The sequence below is a fragment of the Diplotaxodon limnothrissa genome, linkage group LG20, assembly GCF_057381915.1.
Source record: "Diplotaxodon limnothrissa isolate DT_005_m linkage group LG20, D_limnothrissa_male_GT1.1, whole genome shotgun sequence".
Lineage (NCBI taxonomy): Eukaryota > Metazoa > Chordata > Actinopteri > Cichliformes > Cichlidae > Diplotaxodon > Diplotaxodon limnothrissa.
This window is the reverse complement of record NC_140615.1, coordinates 34615864-34635284: the sequence shown is the minus strand read 5'-3', so window position 1 is coordinate 34635284 and position 19421 is coordinate 34615864. Positions and strand designations below refer to the sequence as shown.

At 40.0% G+C, this 19421-nt stretch overlaps 1 protein-coding gene across 1 annotated transcript; it reads right to left on the bottom strand.

Annotated features, from left to right (window-relative positions):
• Positions 1–976: 976 nt before the first annotated feature.
• dgkaa (diacylglycerol kinase, alpha a) lies at positions 977–19001 on the bottom strand. The gene is made up of 24 exons (XM_085344412.1): positions 18943–19001; positions 11901–12004; positions 11489–11565; positions 10161–10290; positions 9904–9978; positions 9774–9823; positions 9610–9684; positions 9198–9314; positions 7531–7648; positions 7271–7359; positions 7037–7156; positions 6726–6824; positions 6399–6485; positions 6186–6259; positions 6018–6092; positions 5802–5887; positions 5624–5713; positions 5291–5451; positions 5135–5199; positions 4660–4750; positions 4347–4533; positions 2205–2322; positions 1967–2027; positions 977–1867 (listed from the first exon to the last, which is right to left on the bottom strand). The coding sequence occupies exons 2-24, from the start codon at positions 11974–11976 to the stop codon at positions 1793–1795; spliced, it is 2196 nt and encodes a 731-aa protein (XP_085200538.1). The 5' UTR covers positions 11977–12004; positions 18943–19001; the 3' UTR covers positions 977–1792.
• Between the last annotated feature and the right edge of the window lie 420 nt (positions 19002–19421).

Here is a 19421-nt window from a genome sequence, read left to right as displayed (position 1 = left end):
AAATTCCAGAAAAGAAGACGGAGTTTCCGCTTATTTGCTAATATTTTCTAAATATTTTCACTATAGGGACAACTGATAGGACAAAACGATACTTCTGATTTTTAGAAGTATCAGACAAAATTATCAGCTGAAATACCTCAGCTTCTCATACTAATTGGTAGCAGTTTGAATGTTGGATCACCCACTTCAGCTTCCTTCTGTCTTTAGAAATCTTAATGAGTCTTTGCCAAAAGAGATTAAGCCTGCTGCAAATGAGTGCTGGATCTGAACCCAGGCAGCAGGACCATTTGGATAGATTTAAATCCTCTGATAAGGTGACGCAGGAAGGTTTTCATTTATGTTTATTACCAGCCCATGCATTATGAATCAGTCCAATATAATAAGTTGACTGATGATTTTCTATCCTTTTGTTAAAAGTTAAAAAAACGATTCTGCTTATTTTTCTTTAATAACATTGAAAAACTGCTTTGATTATTTGCTCCTTCATCAATTTGGGTTATTTCAAATGAGGGAGAAGCTGCAAAAAAGCAAATGTGCCTTGCAGAAATAATCGTGTGTAAATTTCATTAGAAACCTGGGGTCTTACATAATGTTCTGTGTGGCCGACTGTTTGCATTACAGTTGTGTAAACCTTTGTGACCACCAGCCATTGACAGAGTTTCCACAAGTGTGTCATTGTGTTGTTAGTGCTCACACTGCTGTGACAGCAACATTTGTTGCTTTCAAACCAACCTTTAGTTGCAAATTTTGTGTTTTTATTACTTGTTAAAATTCAGCAGGGGGAAATCTGAACAGATTATTGATCCGTGACACTAAACAGATTAATCTCTAAGATAAAAAAAAAAAGTCAAAAGTCTTTCCCAGAGAGAGACTTTGATGAGAGGATGACCCAGGACTAAAAAAGTTAGCAATGCCCCCTTGTGGTATGTAAAAATTATCGAATTGTAAGAAGTACAAAACAAAAACTGAAGTCCAGGTGATTTATTAAAATCTTTACACAGTCACTTATTACATCAACATCCTTCTGATATACTGGAATGATATGATTTATAAAGCATTTAAATAAAAATAAACATGTTTAAACATATCTTAACCAATAAGTTCGAATTGAACTCATCACAAATTACAAATTAAAATCAACATATCTCAGCTTTATGCCCTCACACTCATACTGATGCACACAAACACACACACGGGAACAGCAGGCAGTGAATCAACATGCAGCCTCTTTGCTATTCCCAAAAACACTTTCAAGTATCTTCAACATCACTGAAATATAGCTTTGTCTTTTCTTCTGTCTTGGTTCCAAATTCACACAAACATATTTCTGACTTTCTTTAAAACAACAACGAAACAGCAATACTACATGGTCTATGCTCAAAGTGCATGCCTGTATGTTCGTCTACCTAAGCCATAATGAAGAGAACAGCTAATAAAGGCACATGGAGCTGAATACTCTACTCTTCGCATGATATTCAGCTTGCTTTAAGTTTCTACAGAGCAGCACTTCCACTTAGCACTCACACAGCAAGTGTTGAGTATTGATAGAAAACACTGAGAAAATTTGGTCAGAGTCATTTTTGCCACAATGCGTACCATAACATTTGTATTTGTATCATGCCATGCTTAGTTTATGTGTTACAGTAATGCAGAACTTTTGAAATAGTTATCCTAACTTTGACTGTCACAATGCAGTTTTTCTACAGCATACACATCCAAACTGATTTTATGTTACAAAGAAAAAGAGTCAGTTGTCTATTTACAGCAAACACTTGCATGTCGTGAGTCTGTTTCATTTGAAAAAGCCAGATGGTTTGGCTGGAGGACCCATCAACATACAGGCTTGATTCTTGTGTGTGATTTGAATCTGTAAATTAAAAAAAAAATATATAAAATCAGGCATTTCAGGCATGTGACTTCATTACATTAAGCAGCCACTGTGTTTCTGTGCCTGTGCAGTGTTTACCGTGCAGGGAGGTTGCATCCACGGTTCTCCATCTATCTGCATTGGTAATGCTTTCTTTGTCCTACGTGTAGAGAGGGATAAACAGAATGCATCAGGATGGTCATGTGTCATTAAAATGTAAATGTATCTTCTTATGTAAATTAACTAATGATGATCCCTAACTATGACCCACTGTTGAAGCTGAGAGCCCAGCCTTGTCATGTCTGAACATGTCCATGTGCCTTTTTTCCCCCCTCACCTGATGGTGATCTGAGACGTTTTCGCGAGCCGCACCGCGCTCTTGAGTCCAGTGTAAATCTGGCCCATCTCCATCGCTCCTTCAAGGCCGACCACCTCTAATCGCCGATCACTGAGGTCTGACAAGAAAGCAGAGGCTAATCAGTCCAGAGAAGGAAGACAAGATTGGGCCTGAGGCAGATGCCACTTCTCATATTTAATGTGCATCAGAGTGGAGATCGATAACAACAGCGGTTTGAAGCACACCAATGCATATCAATAATCATACATAATGTATAATCATCATGCACCTGCAAACAACTGCAGTTTACGTGCACAAGTTTCTCTGTGCATACAGTGGCAGGATGGTTGGACTCAGGTCTTGGCTGACAGCATAGAGATGAATAGTTAGGAGGAAACGGGTTTGAGAAGCAAACCATAACTAACCACCAGTGCAGAGAACCTCAAGAAAAAGAAAAAAAACCAACATTTTTGCAGAAGCTGGTTTCTGCTTCTTAAGATTTCAGCTGAGATGTCAACAGCTTTCAGCCTGTATGCGTCATCGTTTCTGGGAAGTTGGCTAATGTTAGCATGGTGTCATTCAAGCACTGAAGAAGCACGTGGAAACTTAGCATCCCTTCTGTGAGAAATTGGGCCTACTTCAAATGAATGCTGAAATCTTCTGATAAGATGATGGAGGGACATTACAGTACAATCAAAAGAAGATAACACATAAACATTTTTTTTTGCAGATAAGAATACAGATGCATTGAAATTTTGGCTTGCTATTCTGGTGGCTCGGTATCATAAAGTTCAATAACCAGATTACACAAATAGCACCAGGTACTTATTTGTATGTATGCACTAAAACCATGCATTTAAGTGTTAATATTTTGGCAAGTCAAAAAAAAGTTAAACACTTCATTCATTTCATTTCATTTATTTGTTCATTTTCAGGCACAACAAATACCTATATTGAACATAAAATGGACTATCGCTTTCAAAGAGAGAAGAGGGGCTGCTACAAATAAATAGGATAAATAGGGATTATCTTTAACTGTGAATTATGTAGTAAATATGTTTGTAGTAGAATCCAAGAATAAATATATGGAGATGGACAGAAGTACAGTATAGTACAGCATAGATGACCTTAAAGGGGTCAAATTCACGTACACAGGGTTATGCTGCCCTCAAGTGGCCGGAAAAATCAGTAACTCCACATTCAAAGTTAGAGCAAACATCATCATATGGGTTCCAGTTTCATTGGACTGTTATTATAATTTGTGTAATTTAGAAACAGAGGAAGTTTGGTTGGAATAAATCGATTTTTATTTTTTATTACACCCTCTAGTACTGTTGCTAGAGCACTAACTAGACTAGAGCACTAACCCCCTGTCTTTTGGAGAAAATTTGGAAATTAAAATGCAAATGACTACCGTGTATTTTGGGATTGTCTGGTTATTTAAAACTATCAAAGAGAGAGATATGGTGCCTGCAACACATTCTTAATGGTGAAATTCCTCTAGGAAGTAAGTTTATATACTCTGGATATATACCAACAGAATGGATGAAGAGAGATAAGTACTTAATGAACACACTGCTGGTGGCTCGTAAAAAGACTCATAAAGGAGTTGGTGACAGGTTAAACTTTGTGAAAAGTCTAATGTGTCTATGGTGAGTCGATGAGTCAGTGAACCTTACTTCTGTCCAATGACGCTGATGCTGATGTGAGTTTGAGGATAAGCTGAACTTTTCTATCAGTAAATGCTGCTGATAACATTCACATAGTGAATAAACTTCCATATGTTGAAGGAAGGAATTTAACAAAGGGAAAATGTAATCTTTAGGACACTAAAGCAAACATAATGTTAGCTTATATCCGTCTGACGTTGTTTAGTTTTCGATGTTGCTGGTTGTCAGTTGTTGCATGTCTAATTTGCTGACAAGAAATCGTTACAATATCAGAAAGAAATAAACATATTATTGCACGTTTCTGTGTATTAGAGCCGTGACTTCAGGTCAGGAGATGAGGCTTGTGGTGAGGATGAATTTAGGTAAACTTTATACTTGCTGCTAATTATAATTTCATTAATTTCATTGTGTTCTCTCAGGACCACTGCTGTTAGATCAGACATCTGAATAATACAGGTCAACTGCAAAATACCTTGGGAAGTCACTTTCAGGATTTCTGGATTGACGATCACCTCCGGCTCTTCCTGCGCCGTCAGTCCCTTAGTGTCCACTTTTTTGGTCTCACCCCACAGGTTGGACCCACCATGCATGCTAGGAATGTTCAGGATAGCAACACCCTCAAGAGACACAGCACTGAGATCCAGGGGAGTACCGCAACACTGGAGACAGTACAGCGCACCGCAGCGTTAGAGTGAAATATCAGTGCGCTGTCTCTGATTGCTGTTTTGTATCGAGGCTACTTATTTCAAAGTAGCAAACAGCAAACTTGTGTGCTGCGCTCTCACCTCGATTGTTAAGTTTTCGCTCAGTTTTTTGCAGGAAGCAGAGATGGTTTCTGAAGTGGCAAATTCAAAATACCACAGCTTGTTCTTCATTCTGCCGTTAGAAAAAGCGTCTCCTTTAGGTTTATGTGATACTTCACTTTCACAGAACATTTTCTCCTTTTAGTGCACGCAGTGCTTTAGAAAGAGTAGGAGTCAAGCAGCAACACTTGGTGCCACAGACATCTGCTGTCACCTCGAGCATTCGTGCCTTTTACTGCTTTAAAAAAATCAGTAATTGCAAAGGCAAACAGGAAATATAGAAGTCATGTTGCGAAGAGAAAATTTGCTGTCTTTTAGCTCTGTTGTGTTTTTAAACTGTGCATCTGTTAAGCTATGAAACACTGTTGTATTGCTATAAGCAGGAATGCATTCGCTTTGTTTACTGTTCCTGACAATGTGCCCTAGAGACACATAATATTCAAACAAATATGCAAACCTGCTGTTGAATTTCTGAGGATGTTTTTCCCTCATTGTGTGAAACCGGTGGGCAATGGAGGCATCCTGCAAACACAAAACAATATAGCAATTATACGACCTACTAAACCGAAAATAAAACACTTCCTCTTGTATTACACATTTATGAGAAACTCACAACTCCAATAGAGAAGTAGTTGTTGATTATTTCATATGGCACTGGGTCACCCTCCTCTTGATTCTCATCAGTGATAACCTGCACGCTCCAGCGATCCATCAGCACCTGGGAGCTCCCCTCAATGTCTTTAAGAATACGGTTCAGATCTTCACCATCATACCCTTAAAGATGAAGACAAGAGAACTGTAATTTTGAGAACTTGCTGAAGCCCATTTAATTAGTGCAACCACTGTCTGAAAGCACACATAGACAGTGGCGCCATAACGTGAAAATAGTGACGTGCAAGTATTATCTTATTTACATAAGGGAACACTTCATCTCTTCGTTTCTCACCTCCTCCCCAGCGAAGGCATCGAGCAAGGTCATTTCCTGTGCCAAGAGGAAGTACAGCAACAGGTGGCCGCACCAGCAGATTGCCTTTGTCTGAATACAAAAAAAAGGGAAGGAAATACAAAGCGTGTAACAATCAATTTCACATGTGATGTTGTGAAGTTTATGCCAACAATCTCACCTATTGCATCGAGAATCCACCCAACTGTGCCGTCTCCACCGCACACCAAGATCCTGTACTCCTTAAGATTTCTGAAGAAACTCAAACTGAAAGAAATGTGAAAGATATTTTGGGGGGAAGTTATGGAGGTTTAAGTAAGTACTCAGGATAATGTGGTAAGAAATAATCTAATATTAAAATCAATTTGAACAAAAACTCTTGTATCACTTTACTTACCCTGGTCCAGGGCCACCATTTGAAAGGTTGTATACTTGTCGTGGATTCAGTAAAAACTGAAATTTGCGCAGCACTCTGAAATAAAGAAAACATAAAGAAAACCAAGTTGCACAATGTTCATGGATTTGAAATCTCTTTTTCCAGTAAAATATTCTTTTCCGAGCTCACCTTTCTCCCTGCTTACCACCACTTTTAGGGTTGACGAACACTAGAAGAGGATGGGCGTTCAGCACAGGGCAGATCTGATGATTAATAAACAAATGTTACAGGTATTATACTAAAGGAATATAAAAAGCAAACCCCACACTAATAGCATGGTGTACATTTTTGAGCTCTTGTTATTCAGCTTTAATGAAAAGCTTTTGCTTGCATGAATAATACCTGAAGCACTTGTCCGTCAGGAGTGGTATTGAGCTCGCTGTCATCTCCTGACCCAGAGCAGCCATTTTTTACATTATTTGGTCTCTCCTTTAGGGAGAACAATAAAGACAGAGAGTAAATAAATCATTAAAAATATCATAGCGTTCCTTGGATAAAAAATATCTACACTGTGTACCTAACAAAATGCCACACAGGTGAGAATGATTTACCAATGAAAAAAACAGCCTCTGGCCAATGTTATGCTTTGCGTTGGTGTGAGAGAGGCACTGTTTGCGTACTCTCTGAGCTGTGCATTTGCTTGAGATGTGCCTGAGGATAGTTGTGTACCTTTATAACAGGATATATGGCCCATGGAGGAAGAATATGGTCTCTGAGCAGCCCACACGTACACGGTGTTGACTCTTGGTCCACACATTGATCATGACGCTGTAGAATACAAATAAAATTACTCAGAAATACAGTGCAGATTTAGAGCATACAATAAAAAAAACTGTATAGAAAGGAGGCTTCCTGGATTCAATAGATACAAATGCGCACAACAATTCCAGAATGCAACTAAATCAAATCTCCTCCTTGATTAGAAAATAATTTACTCAAATTTATTCCTCAGTGAGTCATGCACTGATATGTTTGCTCACCATCGTGTGGCACCACACACAGTGTTTGCCTGTTAGGCCTTGTAAGCTCTTGATCTTCTTCTGGCATTTGTCACACTTCCTAGAGTCACAGTTCCCACTCACCCAGTCGTGTGTTGAAACCTGAAAAGTGAGATGGATTTTAAATTGTCCATGTAAGAGCACTCAGACATAGCATGAAATCAAATTTAGACCGTGCATGTGACTGTAAAGGTTGTCATGGAGACATCAGCATACCCCTATTTCTTTCTTTGACTTCACGTATGTCCTGGCGCAAGGGGCCGGGTTCTTGTTTGCACAGCGACCGTGGACTGTGTATTTGCAGGCTGCACAAAACGACACACAAACCAGCTGTCACATAATTTGTAAATACATATAAATTACTGTGGTAAATGTCAAGGAGGCAGATGAGCATTGATTAATCCCAAAAAAAAAATTATGCAATTTTCAAATTAGACACTTCCTTGCGCCCTCTTCTGGTTAGTTCTTGTACTCACAGGTGCAACACAGTCCCTGCTTCCTCAAACCCAGCAGCATGCTGTGACACACGTTGCAGTAAACAGGCTTGTTAAAATTTTTCATCCTCCACAGGTGTTGGCCGTCTTTCTGGGTCATCTATTTGTTGAAACAACAGTCAATGAAGAAGTCAGTGCAAGAAAGGGAAGAATAAAACAGTTTATGATCTTTTATTTTGTGAATATGATTTTTGAACAGAAAAATATATGTTTGCAAGAACAGAAGCTGTTCTCTCTTCCAATTCTTAGATATTAGTTCCACAACAAGGCATGATTTTCATCTTTTGCACCCATTCATTATTAAACTTAATGAGATGGCTCATTATGTAGTATGGCGGTGACTCTACATATCATCACACAACGCACAACTTCATGGACATTCAAATCAAAACTATCTATAATCTCGCTTAACAGAAGATTATAAAATTGTTTCAATCTGTTTACTGAGTGGTCAGCGTTCTTATCCAGATTAGATACTGAAACATTTTTTTTTAAATGACAGGATGTATCACCCTTTCACTTGCTGCAAGAGGATCAGTAGACAGAATTGCGAATCAGCATACAGGAACTGTGAGGGGGCTGAATTCATGCACCCTAGGCTTCAAATGTCCACTGGTGGCTAGAAATAGCTGGAGGGGAAGTCCCTGGCATTGTTGCAGAGGCCAAACACACAATCTAGTTTGTGGGTTTAGGTCGCTGCAGCTAACTGTCAAACAGACTGTGCGTAGCTCTATATTGTTGGCAACACATTAAACATCGATAACACAAAGCGGATCTCATCAAACCCCTTTAAAGTATAGGGCCAATAATAAATGGATTCATTTTAAAGGGATGAAATGAAAAACTGAATTGTCAATGGAGAGTTCTGTTTAACTCTTGTGAATACTAGCCTCAGATTAATACAACCGGTCAATGCAAGCATGTGTAACTCCTTAAGTATTTATAATAAAATAAAATATACCAGACTTGTATACAAATTGTACAGATGGTGGTGGGAAACTGTTACTCTGTTTGGGATTAAAACATTTTAGGAAAAGGTCAGAGTGACACGTGAGAAAAGTCTCGCAAGAGAAATTCCATTAGACCCAAAGATGTTTCTGCTTGGTTTGTAGTCCCAAAAATAAAATTACAAAAATAACAAACAAATATGCTTGAGCTCTTTGGGTTTAAGTTTTTAAGTGCTGAAAAGCTGAGAGTCTAGCTCTGAGTGGAAGGGGAGGTGCAAGCATATGAAAATGTTTCTTTAATTACATGGATTGGCACATACCAACAAAGGGAAACCCTTTTTGTCATTTGTTTTCTTTTAATCTTAGGGTGCTTTCCTTTAATTATTTCCTTAGTTGTATATACACGGCCTTAGCGCTAAGCACTGCTATATCATTCCAGCATTCATATTGTGCAGAATAAACGGAAAACACAAAGGCATTCTGATGGTGCAGAGCATGGAAGGAATGAGATTACCACACCCTGTAACAGTGAGTTGGCAAAAAGGGCTTTAGGGAAAAGGAGGAGGAGGCGAAGGACAGAGGCGAGGCATGCGAGGCCAGGAATTTACAAGAGTAGTTACCACTTTGTGAGATATCTGCTATAAAAAAGAAATATATTTGAGCTTGGACTTTGGAGCCAACACACGCTCCTTTTAAAAGCACCTTTAGACCCAGCAAGACCAGCAAGGGAACGTTGTTCATGCCTCCTTGTACCCACTCATCCAGAGAAACTGTGCCGCTGCTGTCAGCATCAATTGCTGTCATCATGTCCTTCAGAACCTGATGAAATCACATTCAGTTGTTATTATCCAATCAGCACACACGTTTCTATTACTTAAAGGGCCATGTGGTTTCTGAAACTAGTCGAGCTGGAATCTGTAAATTGTATATGCAGAGAAGCTTATCACTTTATGAACCTCTGGCAAATGAGTAACAAGAAGTGCCATATAGTGTGTACCCGACACTGTTATGGATGTCTTGTGCAAATAAATCTGTCTTCACATACATTTACTATACGTTACCTAAGTGCAGTGCATGCAGAACATTTGCATTACATTTATATTCTGGGACTTACCGGCTTGAGCTCTGACACATCCCAGTCGAGATATTCTGCAGCGTGCATCATCTGTGCAATAATCCGATCTACTTCCTGTTCAAAATGTAGCAGGCTTGTTTTAGTGTTGCGGCTGTTTTGAAGATGTTTTAAATATACTTTAAAAGATTTTCTCAACAACTTACAGAGCTGTCCAAAACTCCATTCCCATCTCTGTCATAAAGCCTGAAAGCAACTGAAGAAAGAATGGAAATGAAAGTGGAGCTGCTAGATGAGTCATTACTATTTTGGGCACAAAAGAAAACAAAAACTCACACTCCAGTTTGTCCCTGGGCTGGCCATCTTCAAGTAGAGAGAAGTAACATGAGACATCTTTAAGGAAGACTTCCTCTACAGGAGAGATTGAGGCGAGAGAGGAGGCTGTGAATTCTCTAGTTAACATATGTATACAAACAGTACGATGCAGGGATGTGGTGATAACTGCACGCATGCCAAATCGGCCATGAGGCAAAAAGGGTCGGCTGAAAAGGCGGTAAGCTGTTTGTATGCACGGTGCGTATGTATAATCTCACTGGTACTGTCTTCTTGGCCGGGTTCAGAGTTTTGAAAGGAGCGGAAGAGTCTCTGGCAGAGATCCACAGGGAAGTCCTCCACTTCTAAATATGTCTTGAGAAACAGACGAAAGCCTTCTTCATTGATGCACTGGGAAAAAAACATGAATGGGAGAAGCATGTTCTGTTTACAGCGGTCTAGTGAAGCACGAAATGAATGGGTTGAAGCTTATTTGTATATAATATGCTTGTTACTTCTGAAAATAAAAAAAATATAATACTATGAACAACTGTGTGAAAAACATATATTTTACAAGCGTCACTTTATCAGCTGTTCTAAGCTCAAATAGGGATTGGCAAGATCTCAGAAGCCTCAAAAGCTTCTCAAATAGATTTAATCAATAATTGAAAAATGTACCAAAACAAAGTGTCTACAGGGTGTCATGTGACAATGACATAAAACAAAAAAATAAGCTCCTGCTTGAAGATTTCAGTCCATCTGTCTGGCATGGCATCTGTGTTTCTCACATGATATTATGCTGCAGGGCTAACAAGCTGTAGTCCCCTGATAATGGTGAACTACAAACCCATTTCTTGTTGCTTATGCATTTCCATACTTTTTACCCTGCAGAGCTGCCCGAGTAATAAATAACATAAATGCAAGGCAGCCGGATCACACAAAGAAAAAAAAAACAAGGGAGAGAGACTAACGGAGCTGCAGCACCAAAACACAACAACATTTCCAACAAATCATTTAAATGTAGTCTTGTAGCCGTATTTGTATTTTGACAGCAATTAACTTGTAACTTTATGGACGCAACTGTGTTCTCTCCCATTATGAAAAACAACATTTCATTCTTCTAATTAAACTCAAAGTGGCAAATAAACTTTCACTGCTGTAATAAATACTTAAGAAATTATTGTATTTGCTGTCTTCACAAATTACTAGTCAGCATCAGCCATTGATTTGAGCAGTCTTTTTTTTGCTGTTCAATCACATCTGAGCTTACACTGCATGAGGAAAGCCAGCACACTGTTAAACAAGGCCTTGCTGCGTGGGCAAATCTAAGGAGGTAATTTACATTTGCAGTCTCGCTTGAATACGCTGACGATATTTCTCATGGACAGCTTAGTCAGCCTGATCGATACTGCAGGTTGAAATCTAATTCATCAGCGAAGGATAATTAATAACTGCCCAATACACGTAAATCTTATTCTCATTTTACAGCGAACAGCTACTCTCAGACCTATTATTCTGTTGAGCTATGAAGCTTTTAGATGGCATCTCTGTGAATTAGTTTTGGAGGGATGGATTTGACTGTGAACAGCAGGACACTCTGTCCCCTCACCTCTCCATGCCTGTGCCGGGCCAGACTGCCATCTGCATAGAATTCCCTCAGCACATCTTTCACCTTCAAGTTGTTGTCTGGAAGCAAAGACACGCAGGTCACACAGGGATACGCACGCATACTTCGTCCATTCGACTTTGTGTGCAAACGTTTTTAATCCACACTTCTAAATGTCATCTGTGTATATGATTACACCATAAATATAGATTTATCTGGAGTACAACAATATATATATATATATATATATATGCATGCTCAATTTGCAGAAAAAGAGAATGTGGTAGACTGCTACCTCCTCTAGATATGAGAAACCATGAGCGAGTGTAAATGAGTGTGTGTGGGTGGAAGTGGAAGTGGAGGGGGGTGTTAAGCGCTGAGAAAGCTGCCTGCCTGCCCGCCTGTCTGTACTCACATTCAATGTACTGTTGTAGCTGGATAAAGTCGACAGGGTTCAGTTCCTTCACCTCTGGGTTTGTGGGGGAGGACATGGTGCCTGCTTCTGCACAAACTGCCTGCCTGTGAACAAGCAGGCAGCGAGAGAAACAGTGAGATGTAGACGGAGAGAAAAGAGAAGGTGGGTGCACGCTAGCCTGCCTCTTTGTAAAACATAAAAGCGTGGCTGCAAGCAAAAGATAGCATCTCTCATCTCGCTCTGTAAAAATCCATGATTATAGACAGGGAGAATCGCTCTTAACATCCAAACTTTCTTTGAAGCAGAAGCAAGAGTACACAGAACTGTGCACACATTAAAATGTCTTTAATCAGAAAACAACCACAACAGGGCGTTTTTAAATCAGAACGCAATATTGTCACTGTGGTCCAGGTGCATACGCCCACAGTTTTTCCTCAACATGATAACATTTTTCCTCGTATGATGCACTAAAATGCAACTTCACTGCCAAACACAGCAAACTTTAAGCACTTGTGCTTTTACACTGTTTGTTTTAGATCTCACACCACCAGAGTATGCGACTAGCCAATGGAAACTGGGCCGAAAGGCTTTCAAAAATAATTTGAGGCTAAATTTTCCCATGATGCCTTGTGTCTAGGGATTTTTTGCACCCAAAGTCTTTTTCCATGTACTCACTGGCCCACATTAGTTTTGCAAAGTACCAGCTACAGGGAGTATTTTGGTTTCATTTAGGACAAGAAGATGCACTGGTGTGTTAAAATGCACAGATAAACAATAAAACCTTGTGGAGAGGTTGCAAAAACCAAACTGGCTCGTCAAGGGGCCTCCCCGTTAAACAAAAGGAAGAGACTTAAATGTCACAGAAGGCTGAAAGACAGCGTGAATTTGAATCTGACACAGAAAAAGAGCTTGTAAGTTCAATAAAAACTGGCCCGGCAAGTCGTTCAGAAGCAAGGAAGCGTGAAGTGCGGATGAAGATTTGGTATGTTACTTTTAACAACTCCACATGATGGGGGATGAATTCTATAATGACAGGAAAGCATACAGCTCATAACTAATTAAAGAAAGAGGAGAAACTGGTTAATGGAAGGGAGCAAAGTGGCATCCTGACATCCTGTTTAATGTTGTTTTAGATGTGTGTGGATAAAAATGGTTCCTAAGGAAATGCACGGATAAAATCAATAGCAAATTTCTAGTATACCTAACATACTCGTGATCAATGTTCTACAATTAGGTGAGCCAGGAAATCTCTCCATCACGTCTGGCACCAAGAAATAGCACACGTGCTTTTCTGATTTAGTATCCATTTCTTTAATGTTAAGGCAAAAAACGTGCCATTTTTCTCCCATCTAGAAATGAAATATTGAATTAATAATCAAACAGAACCCTTGCTGTATTAAATAAAGGAGAGGATACGTAGGTACAGTGTTAAATATTGCTGTAAAACTGACAAGACTCAGGCTGTTCAAAGATTTTATGGCTCCTCTGAACTTGTCACGAATTCTTTCTTTTACACATTTTCTCATCTATTATTATCCTGTCATCCTTTTGCTAAATTTACTTGGCTTTTCTCAAAAGGATTACACCAGCACTGGTTTAACCCGTGAATACTCCACATGACAGAATATTTTGTATTTGTCATTCTGTGCTATAAATCACAGCGAGCTACATTAGGTTTTGTTTTGGGGCGATCGTGGCTCAAGAGCTGGGAGTTCGTCTTGTAATCGGAAGGTTGCTGGTTCGAGCCCCGGCTTGGACAGTCTCGGTTGTTGTGTCCTTGGGCAAGACACCTCACCCGTTGCCTACTGCTGGTGGTCAGAGGGCCCGGTGGCGCCAGTGTCCGGCAGCCTCGCCTCTGTCAGTGCGCCCCAGGGTGGCTGTGGCTACAATGTAGCTGCCATCACCAGTGTGTGAATGTGTGCGTGAATGGGTGGATGACTGGATATGTAAAGCGCTTTGGGGTCCTTAGGGACTAGTAAAGCGCTATATAAATACAGGCCATTTGTCTGAATTATATTACCATGATGAGGCAATGCAGGGAAGACTTTTTATAAATCGATCTGTTCTTCTTCCGCATTCTTGTGCAGCGGTAATGGGTACTTAAAACCATTAAATACCGTTTATATAACACTCTCTAAGAGTACAAGTACACTATGTCAAAGTTTGAATCGTCTCCTAATTGATTTTATTACTGTTTAGAAATGGAAACTGGAATGCAAAATAAGACTTCGAAGGCAAACAACAACAAAATAGATTCAGGTTTGAAAAACTGAGAACACTAATCTGATTATGAACAAACTTTAAAGCACCCACTAGAAATGATGGTGATTTCATGCTTAAAAATGTGTTCATTAATAAAATTATTACAAGAAAAATCATTTTTGTTTGTTTCTTATTAAAGACGAGTTTCATGCACACGCTGCAAATCCAGTCTTATGAATAACAGAATAAAAAAAATTCATGGTGGTGTTCCGTCCGGGCTGACGAACTGTAAATGTGCCGTTCACACAGCTGTCTACAGGTGTTTTCACACATCTATGTGCAGTCTGTTTAGGCATTAGTGAAGGCTGCCTGCACCAAACAGGAAAATCAGAGTACTTAAAGAACGTCCTGAGAAAATGAAATGAAATAATCTGAAATAACACCCACTCCCTTTGAATCCATTTGCTCTCTCTTTGGGCTCCGAAAGGTTCAGGCTGTCCTCACTTAATTCCCTCAAAAGGTCAGAGCCGTTGCCTAGCACTTTGTTTATGCAGCCGATCAGGTGGGCCAGGTTTTTATCGACAGCAAAGTGACACATGGAGGAATCATGAGAAGCCATCTGCTACTGATCACCAGATTACAGCCTGAACCTCTTTATTCTATAAATGTTCTCCTGTCTCCATCTCTTTAAAAACTGCCCCAGAAATAAACTAAAAACAAGCTTACGAGTGAGTTTTTATTTGCAGATAAAAAGACACCTCATTTTCGATACGTTTTAGGTGTTTTTTGTTCATGATGTCATGAACAGCGTCGTGCCTATTTTCTCTCCTTCCCAGAGCATCATGGTCATCATCATCACCATCATCATCATTATTGTCTGGTTCCACTAGATCTTGAGCCTATCTGAGTAATCTGATTCCACACTTCCTGATTAGATAATGATTTGCATGCACGATGCAGAGTGGGAAATCGGGACCAGTCAGGACAGGAAGAAGCATTCTATGTTCTCAGAGGACGGATGAAGAGTGTAATGCACACGAGCCAGTTGTTTACACTCAAAAACATGGGATGGATTTCTTTGAAAAATTATGGCCTTGACTAAATGAGCTTACTAAAGTGGGCATACATATTTCAGGAGGTTTCACAAATGCCTGAAGCTCGGTAAGACCGAATACAGACCATGTGACTAAGTCAGGTCAATAAGGTCCCACTGATAACATTAAATGGCAGATACCTTATGAAGGAACTGTTTGTGTTCCTTTATATAAAGTTTATGTGGTAGAGTCTTGGCTATGTAAATTCATATTTGGCCTAAAAAGAGTACAGTTCTTCTACGTGATTTACTTTGATTTGCTCGACAGACAGACAGTTTGAGGTATAACTGTTTAAACAAAATGTTGCTCCATATAATCAGTACAGAATAAATGATGCAACCTATTCTGAGCAGCCGTGCACAGAAGCTACTGGCGCAGTAGTGGTTCTTCAAATAGCACTGAAGAACAATTTAAACGTTAAAGTGGTTAGCAACGACTCGTGACAGAAACATCGACTTCCCAAATAAACTTCTGAAAAAAACCACCTGTCTCAGGCCTGACAGCGGCTTTAACTTCTGACCACTTGCCCAAAAGAAAAAACACCAAAGCAACTGCTTTCACCACACGGACAAAAAAAAACCCCAACAACAACAAAAAAAACTACAAAAATAAAACTGGAGGATTAAAGCGACAGTTCCATTTACATTTTCCTTAACATATGGCAAGGGTTTAATTATGAGCTCTTAAAGTCTTCATTTAAAACTGTCAACGACCCTAAAACCACCATGTTTACAACAGGCACTTGAAGGTATACTTGGGGATGACCTTTTTCCACGCAGGCTAATGTTTGTGCAAGCTGTCATAACGCCTACGCCTTGTGTCAAGGAAATCTGCTGTTTTGCAACACTTGCAGGGTGTAAGTCACTGACTCCGTCATTCTGCGGTTGGAAAACACTGCGTAGGTTCTTTGAAGAAAGAGAAGTCAACATACAATGTTGGCCATTTGTTTTTCTCTCGAATCCACAACGAGTCTGCTCATTGAACCGTGTGCCGAATGCATCGGGTTAACACAAGTGGAAGGACAGACATGTTTGGTTGCTATGGAAAGTGTTTCCCTACATCAGCTGCTCTCTGTCAAAGTGCTGCCATGGGTGACTAACAGGTAGGAGGATCCAGAGGCAGAAAGGGGGGGGGGGGGGTATCCATTAGAGGGAAGGGGAGCCCAGTCATAACTGTGAGTCTTCCCCCTTCATCGGTGCCTCCTCCCACACCACAGGTCTTGGTTGGCCTTCAAAACTAGAGGACACGCTCCAAATTGCGTTCTACATGCAGATGCTACTGTGACTCATTGCATGAAGAGGGAAACACTCCCCTAACTATAAAAGGACTGTTTGCTTAAGGGGTCAGTTTGCAGGTTAAGCCTGAAGTTACAAACCACTAACTGGTGGTGGTGGAAAAATGGTACTTCTGCACATTTATGTAGTGCTTCTACTTCTGTTTTGTTTTGTTTTTTGGGTTGTTTTTTTTTTTTTTTTTTTTTGGGGGGGGGGGGGGGGGGGTCATCTTCAGTAAAACTTCATTATAACTTTCATCGATCAGGATAGATAGATAGATAGATAGATAGATAGATAGATAGATAGATAGATAGATAGATAGAGCGCACAAAGCTGGGCCAAAACAATTCCACAGTCAGAATTGAGCATGCTCTGTTAAACAGGGCTTTCCCTTGTCTACCACTGTTTGGTGATATTTGAAGAATGCAAACTGCAGGCTCCAGTTAGGAGGAATACTGGATAATGTGAACATAATAAACATGGCTTGTAAATCAAGACAAAAAAAGACTGAACAAAAAAACAACAAAAGCTATTCACTACAGCATGAATCACACATTTCTTGGAAATGTAGGCAGGGCTTTACATGCTCACAAGCTTCAAAGTGAAAGCAGCCCATCACTCTGAGTTCAGACTTGAATGTGACTTATATAATAGCTGTGTGTGCGTGTTTGTGTGTGTGGAGACAGCCCCGTAGAACACCATACTGCCTTCAGAAAAAAACCCCTCAAACCTGCCCAGACTAGTGAGAGTGCATGCTGTCATATTGCTTTTATGGTGTGACTGTTTGCACTTATCAGGGAGTCTCGTCTGGTTCACCCACAGATCTCTCCACAACTAAAAATGAAACAAATGTTACATTTCTTTTAAAATGATCTCAAGTGCTGTTCAGCGGTATTTTCCACTATCATACCAGTAATTTAGTCTTTTCCATCCGAAAGAGCTATAATATACAGATTCGGGATTTCCTGCATTGAACATTTTTAAATGGTTCAGTCAGAGCCAGAAAAACCAGTTTTGTTGATTGAGGCTTTATTAATTCTTGCATAATACATATTTTTATTTCAAAATGATCAGCACTAATGTGGAAATAACTGGACTTCTGTCAAATAAGATACCTAATCTTTGCTTTTAACTTATGTGATCTGATCATGCTTACTTGTGTAGTTACCGCCAACTAAAGACCAATTATGAACTGGGAAAAAACCTGTACTTTGAGGAATTTTCTTCACTGGAAAGGATCAGCGTTACAAGTCGCAGCATGCTACCATAGTGTGTTACTGAAAATTACTGATGTAGGACACTTCATGCCATATTCACAGGTAGTAGCTCATTCATTTTAGGCTGGTTTGCTAATATAATAAAGGAAGGGAAGCTCATCCTTTCTCATATCCTGCAAAACTATAGCTGGAACATTAAAAATGTGCAAGTTAAACCGAAAGTCACAGAATGGGCTGAATTCTACTTAATTTACATCCTCTAGCCTGTGATGCAAACGTGAACAATGGCACAATTGACCTGACTACACTATTGATTGTCTGTTCCTAAAAACCCTCTTGCAGCCGCAAACAAATGAGCACCTCGGAGCCTATTCAGCGTTAAAAATAACCTGCTCACAAGATGACAAAGGAAAAACTGCTCTGTAAATTAAATCACTTGGATGTAAAGCGCTTGCAAAACTGGAGAGTTTGGGACAAAAAGAGTGGTGATGGGGGGCACAAACCTGATATCTAGACTGTCCTGTATGCTTTCTTTTTCCACTTAACATGGGGACTCGTGTTTTGCAGACATATGCCAGTGAAAGGAGAGGTTTGAGTAAACAATGCAATAGTGCTATTCACCAACGTGCCCCATCACCTACTTCACACCAGGAAGGATTTTGCCTTCCCAGTAGTGACGAAAACTCATACAAAAGCCCTTATGGGGTGTACTTATTGTTTTTTCCCACTGGTGTAGCACCATACCCTGCAACACCTGTAATCTCAGATGGGGGTTACTCAGATAAAGTCCTATCAGGCAGTGTAATCACCCAATAACCTGTTTGTCGAGTATGCTGCTGACATGCTTGGACAAACAGAAAACAGTAAGTGTTTTACATGAAGTATCTTCAGGTGTTTAGCAGCCTACATGCTTACCATTTCCTACTCTGACACATGAAATAGGCTGACAAAGGTACCAAACTTATTGGCAAAGGGAACTGAAATTTTGCATGTTTGTGGGGATTTTTAAAAGGCTGATCTGCTGAGTGAATTACTCTGTTATTAGCAGCAAAAAAGCACCAAGCTGAAATTCATCGATATCCTCATGAATCTGCTCGGATCTTTTCATTCAATTCTTAATAGCAGCGCAAAACCAAGACGAAATTTTACTCTCTCTTATTTGACTGGGGCTCATCTGCAGCCGAAAGACGTATAGAGGTTTGCTAAAACTTCGATCAATGCGAACGGTGCAAGGTTTTGTTTTTTTGTCATTTACCTTTCCGCCGCCACTGTGTTGGTTGCCTTTACACAGTCCGTCTCGACGCTGTGCAGAAGAAAAAATCAAAACCAAAATCCTGCTCTCAGACGCGAAGCAAAGTGGTCGTTAACTTTAAACGGAGGCGGCGAGGTCTGCCGAGTGGAAGCGGTGAACTACTGCGCAGAGCAGAGACTGAGGATCCCTCCGGCGAAGCACCGCCTCAGCTGATCTGCGCCCTCCTTTGCTAGCCAATACACACCCGTTATTCCGGTCCCGTGCGTCCATCTGCAAAGTTAGAAAGTAATGCTTCGTTTAAATTATGCAGCTGTAAAAGCGCAGTTATCACTCTGCATCTTTCAGGAAGTATACGCTAAAAGCTGCACCGTAATGCTTTCAACAGTTTTATCATTTGCAGCGCTGTTGTTGTTTTTGGTGTTGCTGTCCATCGTGAGCCTTTTTAAAGTGATGAAGCTGGCGTCACATGTTAAGGCGCAGAA